We start from the raw sequence: 21518 nt of genomic DNA on the forward strand, positions 1-21518 counted from the left end.
CACATTAAGTCATGTTGTGAGAGAAGAATCAGAACAAAAGGGGAAAAAATGCGAGAGAAAAAAACAACAACAACAAAAGAAATGAAAACAGTATGCTACAATCTGCATTCAGACTTCATAGTTCTTTTTCTGAATGTAAAGAGCATTTTCCATCATGAGTCTTTTGGAATTGTCTTGGATCACTGTACTGCTGAGAAAAGCTGTCTATTGATTATTACACAATGTTACTGTTACTGTGTACACTGTTGTTTTGGTTCTGCTCACTTCATTCAGCATCAGTTCATGTAAGTCTCTCCAGGTTTTTCTGAAATCGGCCTGCTCATCACTTCTTACAGCACAATAGTATTCCATTACATTCATATACCACAATTTGTTCAGCTGTTCCCCAATCAATGGGCATCCCCTTGATTTCCAATTCTTTGCCAGCACAAAAGGAGCAGCTATAAATATTTTTGTACATGTGGGTCCTTTTCCCTTTTTTATGATCTCTTTAGGATACAGACCTAGTAGTGGTAATGCTGAGTCAAAGGGTATGCACAATTTTATAGGCCTTTGGACACGGTTCCAAACTGCTCTCCAGATCTGTTCACAGCTCCACCAAAAATGAATTAGTGTTCCAATTTTCCCACATCTTCTCCAACATTTTTCATTTTCCTTTTTTGTCATATTAAGTGAATCTGACAGATATTACCTCAGAGTAATTTTAATTTGCAGAGTAGTTTAATTTGCATTTCACTAATCACTAATGAGAACATTTTTCATATGACTACAAATAGCGTTAATTTCTTCATCTGAAAACTGCCTATTCACATCCTTTGACCACTTCTCAAGTAGGGAATAATTTGTATTCTTATAAATTTGATTCAGTTCTCTATATATTTGAGAAATGAGGCCTTTATCAGAAACATTGACTAATAATTGTTTCCCACCTTTCTGCTTTCCTTCTAATCTTGGTTGCATAATCTAATTCATAATGTTCTCTATCTCATTTTTGGTCACAAATTCCTCCCTTTTCTATAAATCTGACAGGTAAACTATTCCTTCCTCTTCTAATTTGCCCATGATATCACCCTTTATGTCTAAATCATGTACCCATCTTGACCTTATTTTGGTATACAGTGTAAGATGTTGGTCTATGCCTAGTTTCTGCCATACTATTTTCCAGTTCTCCCAGCAGTTTTTGTCAAACAGTTCTTATCCCAGAAGCTGAAGTCTTTGGATAACCCTGAGTTTTTCAACATCTCATCAATAAGGTAGGAATACTTATCAAATTTTTAAATGGCATCAAACTAGAAAGTTCAGCTAGAATGTGGAAACAACAGAATAAGGAACCAAAAAAGATCTAGACAAATTAGGAAACTTGTGGTTAAACTTGAGAAGGCTGTCTTAAATTAATGCTTCTAAAATGAGAAATGTTGTGGGAGATTTGGGGAAAATGAGACATTAATACACTCCTGGTAAAGTTCTAAACTGATTCAAACATTCTGTAGAGCAATTTGGAACTATGGCCAAAGGGCTAAAAAATCATGCATACCATGTAATACCACTACTAGGTTGGTGTCCTAAAAGAGATTTAAAAAAAAAAAGTTGAATTCAAAATTGGGGTGATGCCCATCAACTGGGGAATGGCTGAACAAATTGCAGGATTAGATTAGGATGGAACACTATTGTGCAGTAAGAAATGATGAGCAGGATGCTATCAGAAGGACTTATGAAAAATGCAATCCATCCACAGAGAAAGAACTGAAGATATCTGAATATAAATTAAAGTATAATTTTTTTTGTTAGTTCCTCTTTCTAAAGTTTTTTTGTCTGTTTTCTTTCACAACCTGACTAATGTGGAAATGTTTTGCAAGACTGCACATGTATAACTAACTTATATTGAATTGCTTGAGTTCTTAAGGGGGGCTGGGGAGGGAGAGAGGAAGAGAATTTGGAATACGAAGTTTTCAAAATTGATGTGAAAATTTGTTTATACATGTAACTTGGGGAAAATTCTAAACAAATAAATTCATTCATGTTAATGGCTCCACTTCCTTTCCTCCCATTCTCTTAACTCTTTGAAGCCTCATTTCTGACCTCATCATTTGACTGAAATGGCTCTCTCTAAATTTACTAATGATGTCTTAATAGCCAAATCTAAAGGTCTTTCTCAATCCTCATCCTTCTTGACCTCTCTTCCTGATATTCTCTTTCCTCTAGGTTATCATGCTGCAGCTCTCTTCTGCTTCTCCTGCTATGTGTATGAATCTTGCTGGATCTTCATCCATGTCATGCCCACTAACCACAAGTGCCCCCCAAGGCTTTGCCCTGGAAATTTTTCTCTTCTCCCCCTATACTATTTTACTTGATGATCTCATCAGCTCTCAAAGGATCAAATGATCACCTCTATGCAAATGCTTCTTAGATCGTTTCTCCAGCCCTGACCTTTCCTGATCTTCAGTCTCCTATCATTAAATGTCAAACATCTCAAACTTGATGTCCTGTAGAAATTTTAAACACAACATGTTCAAAACAGAACTCAGTGTCTTTCCCTGAGGAGCTTCTTCTCTTCTGAATTTTCTTATTACTGCCAAAAGCATCACAAACTTCCTCACCTAAGCTTGCAACCTAGGTGTCATCTTTGACTTCTCCCTCACATTAGCCCCATATATCCCATCAGTTCCCAAATCTCTCTTTAATGTTAATACCTCTCCTTTTAGATTATCTTCAATTTATCCTGTAAAAATGTAGTTTATACATGGTTGTTTGCATACTGTTTTCTCCATTCAATTGTGAGCTACTTGAGGGAAAGAACTGCTTTTGGCTTTCTTTATTTTTGTTTTGGTTTTGGTGAGGCAATTGGGGTCAAGTGACTTGCCCAGGGTCACACAGCTAGTGTCAAATGTCTGAGGCCGAATTTGAACTCAGGTCCTCCTGACTCCAGGGCCGGTGCTCTATCCACTGCACCACCTAGCTGCCCCTTTTGCCTTTCTTTGTATCTTCACTCCTTAGCACAGTGCCTATAACACAGCAGGTGCCTAATAAATGTTTGTTAATGTCTATCAAATATTTTAAGATATAAATATGATAGAGAAAGATCAAACTCATTCTTAGACACAAAGGTCTATAAGGCAAAAAACCTAATAGTCATATATATAAATTATAGAGGTAAATTGAAGGAAATTTAAGGAAAATTTTACCAACCACATAAAAACTAATCAAAAGTGGAATACATTGCTTCAGGAGGTAGTAAGTTTCTCTATATTAGAGGTCCTCAAATGAAGACTATATGTTCACTTGCTGGGGTTGCTTTAAGTGAGGATTCCTGGCAATATGTACATAGGACTAGATGGTTTCCATAATCCCTTCCAATTCTAAAATACTGTGATTTCCTAGAAATTTCACCATGTCTACCTCAAAAAGGAAGTGACATACCTCACACTCAGCAGGTTAGCAAATATGACAAAAGATTATAATGGTCACTACTGGCAGGCAGGTACACTAATACATATGCCTCAAGAAAATAAACACACACACACACACACACACACACACACCCCTAAAATATTTATGATGACAATTTTTATTATATTGACATGACTCATTCATGAAATTTGAAAAGAAACAGCCATTGGTAGATGAATTCTTCACCAAATGAGAGGAAATTATAAAAGATAAAATAATTTTGATTCTAAGAAATTGAAAAGCTTTTGTACAAATAAAATTAAAGCATCTAAGATAAAAGAAGCAGTCAAACAAGAAATATATTTGTATTAGATTTCTCAGATAAAGTTTTCATATCCAAGATAGATACAGACACAGAACAGAAATATTTAAAACAAAAAGTGATTCCCCAATAAAGAAATGGTCAAAGGATATAAATAAATGGTTCTCAAAGGAAGAATTACAAACTCTGACAACCACATGAAAGAATGCTGCAAATTACTAATGGTAAGAAGAATGCAAATCAAAGCAACAGCTTACATCCCCCCCAAAATGGTAAAAATGATAAAACAGACACAGTCAGTACTAGTTTTGAGGGCACTATGAACTGGTAAAAACCATTTTGGAAAGCTAGTTGGAATTATGCAAATAAAGTGACTAAATGGCCAATAACCTTTGAAATAACGAGAGACAACTGCAGAGAATCCTGGGTAGTACAACTGATACAAAACTGAAGTGAGAAAATTCAAGAAAACAACATTTCAAAGAAAATTACTTCAAACTTTGATACATGCAAAGACCAACCAAAGCTATCCCACAAGCTGACAGAGATAATAGCTTCAAGATGCATCCGGGAAACATATTTTTGGTCATGGTCCTTTTATAGATTCACTTTGTTTGAATATGCTTATTTGCTACAAGCAGTTTGTTTGTTTTTTCCTTCTCAGTTTTTAATTATGTTAGGGGTTAGGAGGGATTAGCAACATAATAAAGAGGGCTACTGAAACTTTATTTAACACTGTAACAGAAAAGAACAGAAAGACGTTCAGGTGGATGCATAAATAAATAGGGCAATTTTGAAAGTAAACATGGAACTAGGAAAACAATTTATATAATAACAACATAGTAAAAAAAAAACAGCTTTCAAAGATTTAAAAATGCCAACCAGGGGCAGCTAGGTAGCCCAGTGGAAAGAGCACTGGCCCTGGAGTCAGGAGTACCTGAGTTCAAATCTGGCCTCAGACACTTAACACTTACTAGCTGTGTGACCCTGGGCAAGTCACTTAATCCCAGTCGCCTCACTTTAAAAAAAAAAAAAGCAGAGGGAATAAAATGGGAAACAGATGATAATGACATAAAAGTTTCTTTTAAAAAAAAAAAGAAAGAAAAAAGGGGCAGCTAGGTGGCACAGTGGATAAAGCACCATCCCTGGATTCAGGAGGACCTGAATTCAAATCCAGCCTCAGACACTTGACACTTACTAGCTGTGTGACCCTGGGCAAGTCACAACCCTCACTGTCCTACCAAAAAAAAAAAAAAGAAAAAAGGGAAATTTAAAATTTAAAAAAAGAAAAGAAAAAGGAAAGGCTTTCCTAATGCTAAAGTTAAGATTATACTGAAATAGCATTTATTTCATCATTTACATGCTCAAAATCTTTCAAAAAGTTCTCATTTCCTACTGTAGCAAACTTAAATTGCCTGATGTTCCAAGCCCCGGATAACCTGGCACTGCCACACCTATCAATCAACAAACAGTTATCAGGTACCCACTATGTACCAGGCACTGTGCTGGTTGCTAGAGATACAAATGCAATCTCTAAGCTCAAGTATATTCTCAAAATTTTTCTCTATTATGGCACCCTTGGAAATCATCCCTGCTGGAAGAAGCTATAAAAATTCAGGTACTAGCAGACCTGTGAATTAGTTCAAAAATTCCAGAATTATATGATAAAAATTACTAAACGATTCATGCCCTTTGCTCTCAGCAATCCTAGACATGGGCATATACTTGTAAGGTCAATACTGGGAAGAGGAATACCATATAAACAAAAATGTTCACAGCAGTTTTTGAAATAGGAAAAACAATAGAAACAAAATGAGTACCCATTCATTATTTGGGGAGCGGCAGAATTTTGGAACCAAAATAGAAATGGAATGTTGTTGCAGAATAAAAACTGATTAACATGAGGAAGTCCCCAAATCATGCTTAGATTTCCATTAACTTCTGCAGTAAGGAGAACCTGGAAAATAACATCTATCATATAAATGAAAGCAATCCTAAAGGGGCATAAAATTCATACCAAATGCAATAAACAATCTTGGTTCTAGAAGAAAAATCTGATCAGGCTCAATTCGACATGCATCTACTGAATGTCGGCTATTGGGGTGGTACAGTGGAAACAGTGCTGGACTAGAAATCAGGAAGCTTTAAGTTAAAATCCTGCCTCGCAGACTGACATAGCTGTGTGACAATCGCTTAACCTGTTTGGTCTCAGTTTCCTCATCTACAAAATGGGCATAATGTTAGCGCCTATTTGCCAAGGCTGTTGTGAGGATCAAATAAGATAATATATGTAAAGCATTCTGAAAATCCTAAAACACTATACAAAGCTAGCTATAATTATCATTGTTGTTATTGATGATGATAATGGGAAGAGGAAGGGAACAAGCATTTAGCAAACACCTACTATGTGCTAAGCTATTAACATCAGTTTATATTGTATTAATATAGCTATATTAATATACCAGCACTATACAAAACACTGGGGGATACAAAGGCAAACACAAAAGTCTCTTCCCTCAAGGTACTTAAAAGTCCACTGGACAGGAGCAGCTAGATGGTGCAGTGGATAAAGCACCAGCTCTGGATTCAGGAAGATCTAAGTTCTTATCCGACCTTAGACACTTGACACTTAATAGCTGTGTGACCCTAGGCAAGTCAGTTAACCCTCATTGCCCTGCCAAAAACAAAACAAACAAAAACAAACACACACAAAAAAGTCCACTGGACAACTGAAAACATTATACTTAGTAAAGAGGAAGTAGAGGTGCATATATGCAATTTTTTGCCTTTTTTATTGTTTAGATTTAGAGATCTACTGAGGGATGGGAAAGATAATGGAAAGTGACTGGTGCAAAACACAAAAACATTAATAAAATATTAACATGAGCTTTTGAAAGTTTTAAAGCTACACAAAACTAGACCACAAACCTTTGGACACTGACTATTAAATGTTTTACTTCACTGAATAAGTATTTACTCAGTACCTATTACTGTCAAGGAATAAGAAACATATTTTAGTCCATCTTCTTGTATTTCAATAGAGTTCTTACAGGCAGCATGATAGAGTGAATAGAAAACTAGGCTCAAAAATATAGGAAATCTGAATCTTGCTGCATAAACTAATTGTGTGATCTGAAGCAGGTCATTTAATATCTTTGGGCTGGTTTTCTTAGTTGCAAAATGAGGGTGTTGGACTTTGAGCCCTAACCTATACTCTTCATAGTTCATCATGATACCAATAATATTAGCTAAATTAATATAGCACATGGGGAAGCTAGGTGGCAGAATGGATGGCATCAGCAAAAGCCAACTTCATGTGTTCAAGTCTCGCTTTCAGACACTTATTTACTAGCTATGTGACCCTGGACAAGCCGCTTAACCCTATCTGCCTCAGTTTCCTTATCTGTAAAGTGAGCTGGAGAAGGAATGGCAAACCACTCTAGTATCTCTGCCAAGAAAATCCCAAATGGGGTTGGAAAGAGTTGGACACAACTCCAAAGGACTGAACAACAACAACAGAGCACATACTATGTGCCAGGCACTGTGCTAAGCACTTTACAAGTGTTATCTCATCTGATCTTCACAATACTGAAAGTTAAGTGCTATTATTATTATCCCCATTTTACAGATGAGGAAACTGAGGCTAAATGACTTGCCTAGCACCACATAAATAGTAAATGTTTAAGGCCACATTTGAACTTAGGTCTTCCCGACTCCAGGCCCAGCACTCTATGCAGTGTGTCACCTAACTACTGTTAAGTTTATTATAAACTATCCGATCTTACATCAAAAGCACTTTATAAATTTTCCTGTGTGGTTTGTCAAATCATTGTTGCTGCTTTACTACTTAATTTGTTTTTATTACATAAATAATCAGCATTGGAGTTGACATGCTTAAGTCAAATAAGAATAAAAGTAGGAAGGAAAGCATTTCATGAATTTATGACCTCTGATCTATTTGTTTAAAATAAGAGACCTAAAATGTCAGTTACCCATAAAGAATTCTCACTTACCTTTGTGGCCCATACTGCATCACTCTGACTTGGAACTCTATCTTCATCTCCCTCAGTTTTACTTCCAGATCTTCCACCAGAATTATCTGGTGAATCCTTTGACTGAACAAAAGGGTCTGCATTTTTCTGCTGTATGCGTCCTCCTCGGGCCCGGTAATCTGCCAGCATTCTACCCAAGCTCTGACTCTCACCCAAATGTTCTGTAATTCTGGTGCTCACTAGCTCATGGGATGGTAATACTTGAATAGGTTTTGCTTGAACACTTCCATTCATGCCTTGAAGTCCAGAAAGATCTCTTAGAAGCTGTTTCTTCCTTCTGCTCTCTAGCTCCCTTAACTCTTTATTGAGTAGAGGAGACAAATAAACCTGCTCTGGGAAATAGTCCCGTGTAGGGCACTTCATGCCTTTTTCAGTTAGGAGGAAGGGTTCCCGGAATGTGATTACTGGAGAGATACAAAGGATAACATCTTTCAATTCTTGTTTAAAGGCTAAAGAATGAGTCTTGAGCTTATCTTCAGAAGATGTCACTTCTTCTGCAACATAAAATCCTGTATCATCCTGAAGAGGGTCTCTGAAGACTCTCATCTGATTTTTGGGCTCCTGTATCTTATCTCTTTGCAACAAGGCCTCTGATTCATTATCAAACGCATCATCCTGGTCTTCAATGTGGATGGGCAATAATGAGTCTGGTACTGATGGAAAGAGAGTGGGTATCACTGATGGTCCAGGCGTTGCAAAATGCTCCTGATGTTTCAAAGAGGCACTATCCTGTGGAACACTTTCACTTTCCTGGTAAGCTTTCTCAAACAGAGTCCTTGATTCCAGCTGGTTACTATCATCAGAAGACAAAGACTCAGATATTACAGGCAATTTGTCAGGAAGAAAGTCAGCCTCCCTAGGAAGGGGGCTCCCACTGAACTGGTCCTTCATTTCCTGCTGACCCCCATCATTTCCCTGTTCTTCAATTAGAGAATGAAATGAACTATGTTTTGTTAATGTTGGTGGCATGGCAAATTCATCCATAAGGAAAGAGATTTCCAGCTGAGAATGGTAAGCCACACAGATCATGAATATAAGGATATCCTTCACTCGAGCTAGCTCATAATCAGAGCCTCCTCTCAATTTGATGGTACACCCCAGATGCTGTGGACAGCCTTCAAAGAACATTAGTGTTTTTGTTTGATCTGTAGGTCATGAAAAAGTTAGAGAAGGTTAGGCAGCATATAGGACAAATATATTACAGTATTTAGAAGGGTGGCATCAACTAGAAAACAAATATCTCTAAATGAAAAAAAGACTTTCAAGTGACTGTGATACCGGAGCTTGCATTGACTAATTTTTATGTAAATCAGTAATTTTTACTACTTCAACTTTATTACAATGATTATTTGTTTCCCATATCTTCTAAATTCTTGGTGAAATATGCTAATATGTTACTCACCATTAGGGAGCTGAAATGTCTGCATGTAAAATTTATGACAAGTTCCTAAGTAGGGCTTTGTGAGCAACTGATCCATTGACATCACTAGGTCACCTTGGGTCATCCGACTTATTCGATCTAAAACTTGCTAGAAAACAAAAATTACCTCATCACAAATGAGGATAAAGATACTGCAGCCTTAGTAAAGATGACATAGAAAAGTAACAAAAAGTTAAATCGATGGCCTTTTAGTATCAAATTATATAACAACTTCTCATTATAGCTGAATAACCATAATAATTATATAAGCAGGATTTTTTTGGTCTTTTTTCTTTAAAATCAAACACTAACTTATTCAACAAAATACTAAAATACTTTCTATCATATCATCATTAAGAGCATTATTAGGCATCTGATTTGTACAAAGTGCCGCACACAAAGGAAATTACAGAGAATTTTTCCTTAGGTGATTGGTCTACTTCTCCCATTTTAAACCACTTAAGACAGTATTTTCTACTTTTCTGCAATTCCATACATGGTAATTCGTATGGTTAGTTGTCTAAATACAGAGAATATTTGTTAAATATTATTGACTAACTTTAATGCTCATTACCAAGACCTCTTATGTAACTAAGGGAGTGTTTTAAGGTCACAAATATTTGCTCTTTATTCTCTTAATTCTGAGCTTTCTCCTCTTGGGGAAAACAGAAAAAGGAAGAGGAGAAAAAGAAACTTTTTGAAAATAACCATTTCTTCTATGCTGTGGCATGTTTGTGCTCCAAATTTTCTCACTATTCCCACCTCCAATCCATGAGGGATAAAGCAATGAACACAAAAGTAATTGAGAAATTCTACATTAGTATCTAAATAAACAGCAATAATTTTTAAATTATGTCTACATTTTTATGAAATACTACTACTCACCGGTTTTACATTAATGACTAAAGTAATACCATGTTCCAGCAACATATCCTGGGCAATTCGTGACACAGTTTTTTCAACTAGAACCAAAGTAGGTCGGACATCGACTATCCGCTGTACATAATTCTTCAAGAATTCTCTTTCCTAATTAATATAATAAACCACAAATGTGCCAATCACAATGCAAAGTAACTGTTAAATAATAAATAATATAAAATAACTGTTAAAATTAGAATTAGCAATAAAATTTGATAATTAATGTTAACCTCAACAAAGTTGTTTCATCCATTAGTATCTCCTCTAATACTTTATCAGTGACTAAATTTAAATATCTGCCTCCAGTTCTTTTTAATCTAACATCAAAAATGTGTTACTAAGCTTTAATGGATTTTCGAAGTAAGATATTTCTTTCAAGGCTTTTATCAATCAACACGTATTTATTAAGCACATACTACATGTCAGGCAATGAGGATACAAATAAAAAGAATGCAACGAATCCTACTCACAAAGAGCTTACATATTCATCTTGCAACAAGTGCAATCATTCTTTGGGAAAATGTGTGTTTAATTTATATATACACCCCCTTCTACCTCTTACTTTTCAAGTACTGCAGTTGTCAAGTATCATCTAGCAGCAATTATAACAACTATATTCTACCAATGGAGAAAGTGACAAATTGGGCAAAAACACATAGTAATCTTTTTCAAATCTCCTATGGAAAAGAACTCAGGAATCTAGAATTCCCCTTTTTCAGATACATGTTGCTTGGTCGTGTTCATTTTAGAACAGTTTAGGAAAACTTACTACAAAAGTAATTTATGATAAACTATATTAAATAATACTTGACAACAAACAATTGTCTTTGTCTCACTTGATAGTTATTACAACTAAAATGAATAAAATAACTGAGAAGTAGTAAATACCTAACATATAAAAAGATAGAACAGCTATGACAGAGCAGCTAGGTGGCACAGAGGATAGAGTGCTGGGCCTGGAGGCAGGGAGACTTATCTTCATGAGTTCAAATCTGCCCTCAGACACTTAGTAGCTGTGTGACTATGGACAAGTCATTTAAATCTGTTTCCCTCAGTTTCCTCATCTGTAAAATGAGCTGGAGAAGGAAATGGCAAATCACTCCAGTATCTTTGCCAAGAAAATCCCAAATGAGGTCACAAAGACTTGGACATAACTGAAAAAACCGAACAACAAAAATAAAATGATAACTACTGTCCTACATACACTTCTATAACAAATTCTAACCTGAAGAACAATTGGATCAATGCAAGTAAATTTGGTTTCTTCTCTGTAGAGATACTCAATGGAACACTTCAATAAAAGGATTTTGGGATTTTTAATAGAAGAATTCATCTAGGAAGAAAAAAAGCAGAAAATTAATTATTGAAAGCATTTAGAGGCTTGAATGCATAAAACAATTTTTACCCCTTTTACCCTGTGTAGTCTCTCTACAAAACATTATTCCCTTACTATAAACCTTTGCTACTCATTAAAATCTCTTGACTTAGATCATGACACTAAGGTGGTATTCCAATATTCTCATGGTAGTTGCATTTTGCCTTAGAAATCCTTCTCCCATCATCCAACTATGTTTATATTATAACAAGTAGTTTCATTCCATGAAACGTGAAAAAAATGTTAGCCTACAGGAAGTTGTTGAAGAATGAAGGTATATTATATTCTATTTTTTTTATTATTCATAGAGCTTAAAGAAAAATTCTTTCACATTTTCTTTCAATTTTCAGTTTTAAAAGAACATTTCAGTTAAATGTCGCCTTACTAAAAGTTAAGAAGAATTAAAATATTTTGAAAACACTTCAAGTGTTATGTGTTTCAAGTATTTATTACATTAATAAGTATAGGAAGAAATGAAGAAACCTCTGAGTGAAGAAAAACTTCATAAATTATAACTAAGGATTAATAAAAAACTACTGCTTAAATTCAAAGGACAGTTAGCAAACTCATGAGTTAGCAATTAGCTGGCTTCATCCTTGTATGGGTGATACAAATTTGTTAGCTTCAGTAAACTATAAATGGAAAGAATAACTGAGTTTGCATGTCAGTCCTTAAATATACAACTTATAAAATTTGGACGCCTATATAAGTCAAATATACTAAACTAAATTCAATAATCAATTATGATTTAAATTTAAATAAAGTATAATATTTTTCTTAAAGAAATAATAAGCAGGGGCAGCTAGGTGGCGCAGTGGATAGAGCACCGGCCCTGGAGTCAGGAGTACCTGAGTTCAAATCCAGCCTCAGACACTGAACACTTACTAGCTGTGTGACCCCAGGCAAGTCATTTAACCCCAACTTCGTCACTAAAAAAAAAAAGAAGAAAAAAGAAAAAAGAAAAAAAGAAATAACACGCCTTAACAAAGACAGGAGAGAATACAGAGCCAGAGTTTCTGAATTTGCTAATCATTCTTCCTATTAGCACTGGACATTGTTCATCATTAGCTATTTTTTTTATCATTAATTAGAGATATAGTTTTTTCCTTTATCAAAGAAATACCAGCTGGCAAATACCTGGGGAAAAAACTGGTCAATATTATCATTGATTAAAAATCAGTAAAATTACTTCCTATATTTTCTGATAAGTTACAATACCTTTTTATGTGCAATATTCTTGGTACACACAAAGCCATTGACAACCATAGAATCAAATTTCTTCCCACCTGGAATCTAATAATAAGAATTGTTATTTTTTAAAAAGGCAAAATATTTTCTATTTCAATCAGATATAACAGATTATGTTATAGAGATTACTTTTTTTATAGTTTAAATTTACTATATTGGAAAAAAAAGAAAAATACCTCCTATAATGCAATTCTTTATACTAAATTATATATGGCATTGTTAGAATGACTGTCTTTTATATTACTACTTCTAGTCACTAAAAAGTTGGGGACACTTTGGGGCTCAGGAACCAATCAAATAAAGGCAACTTTAATCCCTAGGGGCCAGAACAAAAGCAATATAAAGTCCCAATCCCCCCCCCTCAGTCTATCATTCTTTTGATCCTGTCTCTGTATTCCCAGTTCTTACAGCATCCTCCCAATTCTGAAAAAATACTATAGTCAATAAAGCTCACTTTTTTGATGTGGACAAACTGACGGATATCCATGTCATCATCCTTATTTTTGACATCAGGTCGTACAGTCTGAACCACCTGACAGACCACTGGAACAATGATATCTCTCCAGGATGTTGATAATGAGTCATTGTAGAGTAGTTGTTGGAGTAGTGCCATCATGTGGTTATGATTAGCTGAACTATAAAATTATTAATGGAGGAGGAAAAGGGAGAAAGGATTAATGGTAATTTCTAGTTCATTCTTCCATAAGAAGTAATGTTTACGATGCAATAAATAATGTATAAAGAACACAGTCAATGTATTATATGAGTTGCTCTAAGTCAGTTGATTCTTTTTAAGTATATCAGGTTCTTCCTTATGTCCCTTGTCCATAAATGGAAGTTTAATGGGAACTTCAAAAGAAGACTTCCTTCAACTAGCTAGTGGAGTATTTCACCATAGGGAATAAATAGCTAACTGCAGTTATGCAATTTTGTGCTATTCTGTTTAAGTAATTTCATCTGCAAATTTCACCTAATAGTCTTCATGTAAGAACAGAGACTCTGCAGAACAGCTCATTAAAGGAAATGAAAATAAAAATAGCTTACTGACTTACAGTAATCTCTCCATGGCCTGCTTCTCCCCATTTTCCTCCCTTAGGAGCTCCAGGTTGCTATGATGCCAACCTAAAGGTGTAAAAGGCAGCTCCTTGGATTTCTCCTCTACCCGTCGGTTGAATAGGGACTCTAGGGAAGACAAAATAATTTCTTGCTTCATAATCACATCTTTGTTCATAAATGCATATTTTTGGAAAAATGTTAAGGTATAAATCTGGATATTAAGTAATAACAATCAAGCACAGAAACAATAAATCAGAAACAAGCTTTTGATAAGTGTCTCCACAGAGTAGCTCAAGGCACATTCTTGAAACCCTATTTCTGAAAAGCAGATAAAATTGTAGATCATGGCCCATGTGACTTTAAGAGTATTCTCATTTAACTAAGATGAAAAAGAGGAATCTGCTATCCTGATAAATTATGAAGTTTGGGGAAAAAAAAGAAATCTAAATGCTGACAAAACTCCACGTGGCAATGGTGTGGGTGTTGAACTATAAAGAGTGAAAAACTGGCATAAGTGTTTTAAAGTCAAATAACAAATCTAAAATGTCTGTTCAGAAACCAGTGCTTCTAAAAAGTTCTTTTTGACTGCTGCAGAAATATGTTTAATGTTGTTATGTATATGTGTGTTTATATATATATATATATATATATATATACATATATATATACACACACACATACATATATATATACATATATATATATATAGCCTATATCAGATTGCCTGCTGTCTGGGGGAGGGGGGGAGGGAGGGAGAAAAATTTGAAATTGGAAATCTTATGTAAACAAATGCTGAAAGCTATCTCTACATGTAACTGGAAAATAATATAATACTTTTATTTTTAAAAAATTATAATCTGCAACATTTTTGGTAGGTTTAACAACACAAGGCAAAGAAAAAAATGAGAATTCAAGTAAAATAAATAGCTATTAACAAGCCAAGTTTTTCCTCTTCATTTTAAAAAGTATTCTCTTAATCTCTCCCTTATGACAAATTCTTGTTATAAAAACCAGAGAATTACCAAATGATATTAAAAATGTAATGCGGGTCAGCTATGTGGTGCAGTGGATAAAGCACCGGCCCTGGATTCAGGAGTACCTGAGTTCAAATCCGGCTTCAGACACTTAACACTTACTAGCTGTGTGACCCCGGGGCAAGTCACTTAACCCCAGTTGCCTTACCAAAAAAAAAAAAAAACGTAATGGAACTCAGCATCATTTTTGGAATATATGTAAAGAGACAAGCTAGAGGCAGAGGAAAAGTTTCCAAACAACATCCCACCAAAAAAAAAAAAAACCCACCCTTCTTCCAAAGACATACAAACACACACAAAATCCACCCATATAATAAATATATTACATATATAATATCTGAGGTACAGAAGGGCTTTCTACATCTAGATTTCCAAAAGACTGAAACTACATAACTTGCATTCTTTGTGCTAACATGTCCTACCCCTCTCTTGGCTGAAATCCTCAAGGCTAGGAAAAAACAGGGAAGGGGAACCTTTGGTATCTAGTATAAGACTCCTGCCCCCCCCCCCCCCCCGGGTCCAGCCTTAGAGAGAAAGCATATCATGCTCATTTCTCTTCATTCATGTAGCCTTAAGTTACAGCATGGACAGGGCGGGTGAAGAAGTAGCTGCTTTGGACCCCCACATCCACATGGTCCCATGAAGTCATACTTAGGGAAACATTCTTTCTGTTCTACTTAGCTCTCATGACAATATTAAACTGGGTCAAATCTGTCTAATGGTTCCAGAGTGACCAATCCTTGGGGGAAAAATATTTCATATTAAATTCATGAAAAAGGAAAACTTGTAAACCTCAGAGTGAGCAAAATAAAATTTCTCTACTTAAAGCTTTTAAAATTATTATACTAATTAGACTCATTCTGCTCACCCCAAAACAAGTCAAAGCATATACCTAGTACTGGTTCTTGAAGCACTTAAAATGACTACATATACTTACAAGTAGCTGCCTCTATTCTCATATATTAATTTACCTTTAATGAAGGCGTCACTTATTGAGATCTGTTGTCCTCCATTGTCAGAAATCAAATGTTCTGATTAGCAGGGAGAAAACAAAGAGAGAAGGCAAAGTGAGGGATGACTAACATGTTGGTACAATTTCATACAACACACCCACTCCATATATAGAAGGCATTAGTCATAGAATGTAGGTTTCTTTAGGGAGGGACTATTTCATTTTTTTTACTTTGAGACTTAAATATACAACAGGCACTAAAGAGTAAATACTTGCTAATTTACTGAAAGTTCTAATCACTAAGAGTTCTTCCCTATCTAAACCAAAACTTTCTACTCTAAAAACTTCCATACATGAATTCCTAGCTCACTGCAACAGTCTTTCTTATTCCAGGATTAAATATATTAAAGTCTTAATTCTTAAAAACATAGTTTTAGCCCTTGTTCATTACCCTCTTCTAAAAACGCTCTACTTCAGTGGTGTCAAACTCATAGAAACAAGGGTCACTAAATCATACATGAGGATCCCTGAAGGCCAAATATTGACTTATAAAATCATATATTAACATCATCTATGTTTTGTTTTATTTTAAAATTGTATTAAATATTTCCCATTACATTTGAATCCAACATTCAAGAGTATTCCCAGTTCTTGAATCTTGACTGACACCTCTGTTCTACTTAACAAAAAGTATCCATGTTAAAATATACCATCTAGAACTGATCATGATATATTCCAGACATGGTTTAACAAGAGCAGAAAATCTTAAGAATCACAAAATCAAAGAATTTCAGGGTTAGGAAGATCCTCAAAGGTCATTTATATTAACCTTTAACAAAACAGGAATTATCTCTACAATTATCTCCAAGTTACCTTATACTATTCATTTAAAGACCAGAAGTACGGGCATATGCAGTTAGGCAGCGTAGTGGATAAAGCATCAGAAACTAAAGTCAGGAAGACCTGAGTTCAAATCCGGTCTCAGATACTTACTAGCTTGTGACCATGAGCAAATCATTTAACCTCTGTTTGTGTCAGTTTCCTCAGCTGTAAAATGGGGATAATAATTGCATCTATGCCCCAGGGTTATGAACATCACATAGATAAAAACTGTAAAGCACTCAGCAGAATGCCTAGCACATAGTAAGTGCTATATAAATGTCAGCTATTATATAGTGGTTGGTATTTATCCTTTACCTCCCAAGGCAACCCATTTCATGCTTTGTACAAGTTTTTCTTACATCAGTTTATTAGTCTCCTTTCCACTTTCATCCATGGTTCTTGTCCTGTACCGTGGATCACGCAGGATGAGTCTAATCCCTCTTCCACATGATAGACAGCCCTTCAAATATTTCATCTCTACCCATTACCTAGGTTCTAGTGTGGGAGCCGAGCCAGAACCATTCTTGCCCATTTTTGTCATGTGCAAATTTTTTTTAAACATTCTTCCTATGTCTTTATCCAACTGACTGATGAAAACATTAAACTGCATAGCTCAAAATAAGACTACATGGGGTATGATACTTTAAGACCCACTTTCAAAAATCATTAACCTTATCCCAGGCACCTCATGGATGTATTTCTGACTCCAGTAACTTGAAATCACCCAGGGCATGAGGAGACTCTCTAAATATCCTCTCATTTAGAGTACTTGTCAGTCCCTCTTAGCCGCTTTCATTGCCTACTGCCCAGTTAAGGACAATCTTCTTAGCAGAGGAAAAAAGCAAAATATTGAGTAGCTCTGCTTTTTCACTTCAATCCATTATCTTCCTGTGGGCTCCAAGTGGTGCTTCTCTCTAATCAGCGCATCAACACTCCTGACATTTCTCTTACTAATAACAGCTCTCATTCATAAAGTGTTTTACCATATGCAACACTGTGAGGTGGGTGCTGTTATTCCCCTTTTATCAATGAGGAAGATACTGAGGTTCAGTGAGATTAAGCACCTAGTGTGGGGAGCCAGAGAGAGCAAGTCCTTCAGGTAAAATGTAAATGTAAATCCTTCCTGACTCCAAGAGTACAGCCTTCTGGCATGGTCCACTATTACCCAGCCTTGCTTCCACATTTCTAATATGTCTTTTTAGGGACACCAAGATAACACAGTAGGTAGGGCGTCAGGCTTTGGAGTCAGGGAAACTTGAGTTCCAATCCTGCCACAGACCCTTACTAGCTTTGTGATCCTGGATAATCATTTAATATCTCAGCATCGGTTTTTTCCTCTGTAAAACCAGAATTACAATACCACATACTTCACAGGATCATTGTAAATATCAATCAAGGTATTATATGGAAAGCACTTTGGAAACCTTGAAGTGCGATATGTGTGTGTGTGTGTGTGTGTGTGTGTGTGTGTGTGTGTACACATATACATACATATGTGTGTTAGCTATTGCCATAATTACTATTTTTTTTACATCTAAGTTAGTGAGTTCCCCATGCATCTATATTGAACTCTGGCCAACTTACTTTTTCCCTCCTCCTTTTAACTGTTTTCTTTGTGTTTTCAGAATCTTTTTCTTGAGAGTTTCAAATACTATTGATTTTTTCCCCTCTGCAGCCTTTGAAATCTGCTATTCTACAGTCTATGGAATATGTCATACTATTCTCACTTTTGCTCTCTTCTACAACAAATTCTAAGATGGAGTGGTCACTTCTCTCTAAGTCTTATCCTTTAACACACCAACAACCAGTTTCTCCTTGTTGGTAAGAAACAGTTCCCAGGATAAAATGTCCCCTTGTTGGTTCCTCTACCTTTTGGAAGAGAATCAATACATTATTTATTAACTGTTCTGTTTTTGGTAGACAGCACTCCCAAAGATGCCTAGATCACTCCATTTGTGATCTTTCACCCAAGCTCACCTATTTCTTATGTCCAGGTAATTCATCTTTCTTGATACCCACACTTTACTCTTCAGAAAGAGCCTAAAGTTTCTTAGTTCCTTCCTTTCTTCTAAGTAACATTCTTGTACCCTCCAAATTCCTGAAACAAGTGAGCATTAACTTCTGCCTCGTTAGTTCCTTTATTTCTGTTGTTTTTATACTGATCTCTGTCATCTGTTTTCTTTTCAAGGACTACTTCAATCTCTCTAATAACTTTTTCTAAAATAAAAAAGTAAAGACACATAAAGAATGTCTCCCTACAATCCAAATTTCAGATGTTCTATTTTTAGAAAAATGAGACTCCAAGAGATATCTGGATACTCCAAGCCCCCCTATATCAATACAATATCCTGACTCTGTGACATTAGCACAATAAATATTAAGAAAGTAAAATGCACATCTTCAGTCATGTCAGGGAGTCTATGACACAGATAGCTATATCCAAATGGTATCACTTCCAATTTTTTACGTTGTTGCTGTTCAGGAGTGTCCAATTCTTCATGACCCCATTTGGGTTTTCTTGCCAAAGATACTGGAATGGTTTGCCATTTCCTTCTCCAGCTCATTTTACAGATGAGGACACTGAGGCAAACAGGGTTAAGTGACTTGCCCAGGGTCACAAAGCTAGTAAATGTCTGAAGCCAAATTTGGACTCAGGAAGATGAGTCTTCCTAACTCTAGGCCTGGCACTTTTTCCACTGTGTCACCTAGCTGTATGGATTTTTTTTTATACTCACCTAAATTCTTTCCACTTCATTTTGATTGATACAATACACATTTATATCTTCCAGACATATGAAGCTACTTACCTCCTCCTATTACATATTTTTCTCATAAACAATGCATACATTTTCATTCCTTTATTTCAGTTATCTCACTTGGTGATACCCCAAGTTATTTGTTTTAAAATTTTTATTCTCTACACAATTTTTTGTGTAGATGTATAAAGCTCTAGAGGTTAATAAATATTTTGAATTGTAGTTAGGGAATGACAACAAGACAGAAGTCTTACTTATAAACAAAAGGGGAGAGCTAAAATCAACTCTTGTAGAATTAAAAATGAAGAAAAATGTTATCAGTGCATTTTCTTAAACTGATACTCAATGTACTGACTTATAAAAGCCCAATTATTTTATTATTTTCAACAGAATGCCACTACCCCATTACACTTTAACTTAGTATTTAATTATACCTAAAGGTTAAATCTCATCATCCTTAAGAAAGTATTAAGCCTCTAATGTGCAAGTGGTGATAAGTTAAGTGTGATATAATAGCCTATTAGCTATATATTAAAATATGGTCACTCCCATACTTGGGCCAGTAAAAGAAAATATTTTCTCAAAAAAATTAATGGTACTAAGAATGAATTTTTATTTTATTAACTTCGAAAAAAGTTTTCTTGAAATTAAAGGGCAGTACAGAGAAGCATTAAAAGATTTATCTGAACTGATGCAGAATGAAGTAAAAGCAAAACCAGGAAAGCAATATACACAATGACTGTAATAATGTAAATAGAAAAAAAGAACAAAATAACAAAAAGAATGGTGTAAAATTATAATGACTAAGCTTGGCCCCAGAATAAAAACATAAGAAAATACCTCCCCCTACTCCTTTAAGGGGAAAGGGGTCTATGGGTATGGAACACTGCATATATCAGCAGACTTTCTTGATAGGTTACTTTGTTTTCCTGAAAATTTTTCTTTTTTTTTTTTCCACTTTTTATTCTTTATCATAAGAGATAGCTCTCTGATAAGGTATAGGGATATAGAAGGAAATGTAGATAATATTAAACAAAAGACATCAATAAATACCTAATTTTTTAAAACCACAGAAATATAATGTAAAGTATAATGGAAGGTTTCTGTTGTTTTTTAAGAAAACTAATTTGAAGAATATCATTGGATTTGTCAGGCACTATTGTTGCAAGTTATTTGCGTAAGCTAATAAGTCTGAAAAAAACTCTAGATATTTTTAATGGAGAAACAAGGAAAGAATACAGCAGAACATCCACATTAGAACTGCAAAGAAATACCACCTTGGAAGTTGCACATTATGCTGAAGTAAGAGCTATAGGACAAATCTCCTTTGAAAAGCCAGAGGCTTAAAACTGGACATGGGAGAGGGGAGGCAAGGGGCCAGGGGGAGGGGGGAAAAGCAGAAGGAATTAACTGAAAAAAAGGAAAAGAAAAGAGGGGGTGGCAAAAGACCCACACCAAATACCCTCAGCCATAAGGGAAGGAGGGCACAGGAGGAAATACTAAAATGAAATCTCATGGCCAAAGTCTCCATCCTGTGTTCTGATTTCAGATGGTGTCTACCTCCTACCTTTTTGGTCAGCAGGGTGAGGGGGCACATGTGGGTACTTGGAGGGCTTCTTGATATGGAAGTTCACGTTGTCCAGCTCCACGTTCAGGCTGATAGAAGCGGCTGAGTCACTGTCCATTGTGGACTGGAAGCTGCTGACTGATGTACGCTTGCTAGGACTGGCAGAATCTTTTAGTGTTGGGGAAGGGGAAAGAAATATAGGGAGGAGAGGGGAGTAGAAAAATCTGTATCATCAGGGTATTGGGGAAAGGAGAAAAATTGTTTTTAATATACAAGCCCAATGTGCAATACCAAAATGGATACAGTATTTTCATGTATTTTTGAGTAAACTTAGAAACAGTATTTCACCAAAATTTTGAATAGGCTAATTACAAAATCAGTTTAAAAAACAAAGAGGAATATTGGAAGTTCTGCAGGAAAAAAAAAAGCCAAGCCTGATATCAAAGTTAGGAGATGAGCAAGCTGATACTACCAGGTTATTATTAGCACAAAGTTATCTTTAAGTTGCTGGAAACTAGAGACTAAGGAAAAGAGAATATTCCCTGGTAA

At 35.5% G+C, this 21518-nt stretch overlaps 1 protein-coding gene across 7 annotated transcripts in view; it reads right to left on the bottom strand.

Annotated features, from left to right (window-relative positions):
* The window catches only part of PIKFYVE (phosphoinositide kinase, FYVE-type zinc finger containing), a 109548-nt gene that overhangs the window by 42603 nt on the left and 45427 nt on the right, over positions 1 to 21518 (bottom strand). For 6 of the 7 annotated variants that reach the window (XM_043994205.1, XM_043994202.1, XM_043994201.1 and 3 more), the window contains 9 exons: positions 20970 to 21137; positions 15784 to 15843; positions 13775 to 13904; positions 13177 to 13357; positions 12693 to 12767; positions 11325 to 11432; positions 10067 to 10207; positions 9164 to 9290; positions 7723 to 8906 (listed from right to left, as the gene is read on the bottom strand). In XM_043994205.1, the coding sequence (XP_043850140.1) occupies positions 7723 to 8906; positions 9164 to 9290; positions 10067 to 10207; positions 11325 to 11432; positions 12693 to 12767; positions 13177 to 13357; positions 13775 to 13904; positions 15784 to 15843; positions 20970 to 21137 (2174 nt within the window). The remainder of the gene's footprint in view (positions 1 to 7722; positions 8907 to 9163; positions 9291 to 10066; positions 10208 to 11324; positions 11433 to 12692; positions 12768 to 13176; positions 13358 to 13774; positions 13905 to 15783; positions 15844 to 20969; positions 21138 to 21518) is intronic. The other variant, XM_043994203.1, reaches the window with a different exon arrangement.

This window comes from Dromiciops gliroides, chromosome 3 (genome assembly GCF_019393635.1).
Source record: "Dromiciops gliroides isolate mDroGli1 chromosome 3, mDroGli1.pri, whole genome shotgun sequence".
Classification (NCBI taxonomy): Eukaryota; Metazoa; Chordata; class Mammalia; order Microbiotheria; family Microbiotheriidae; genus Dromiciops; species Dromiciops gliroides.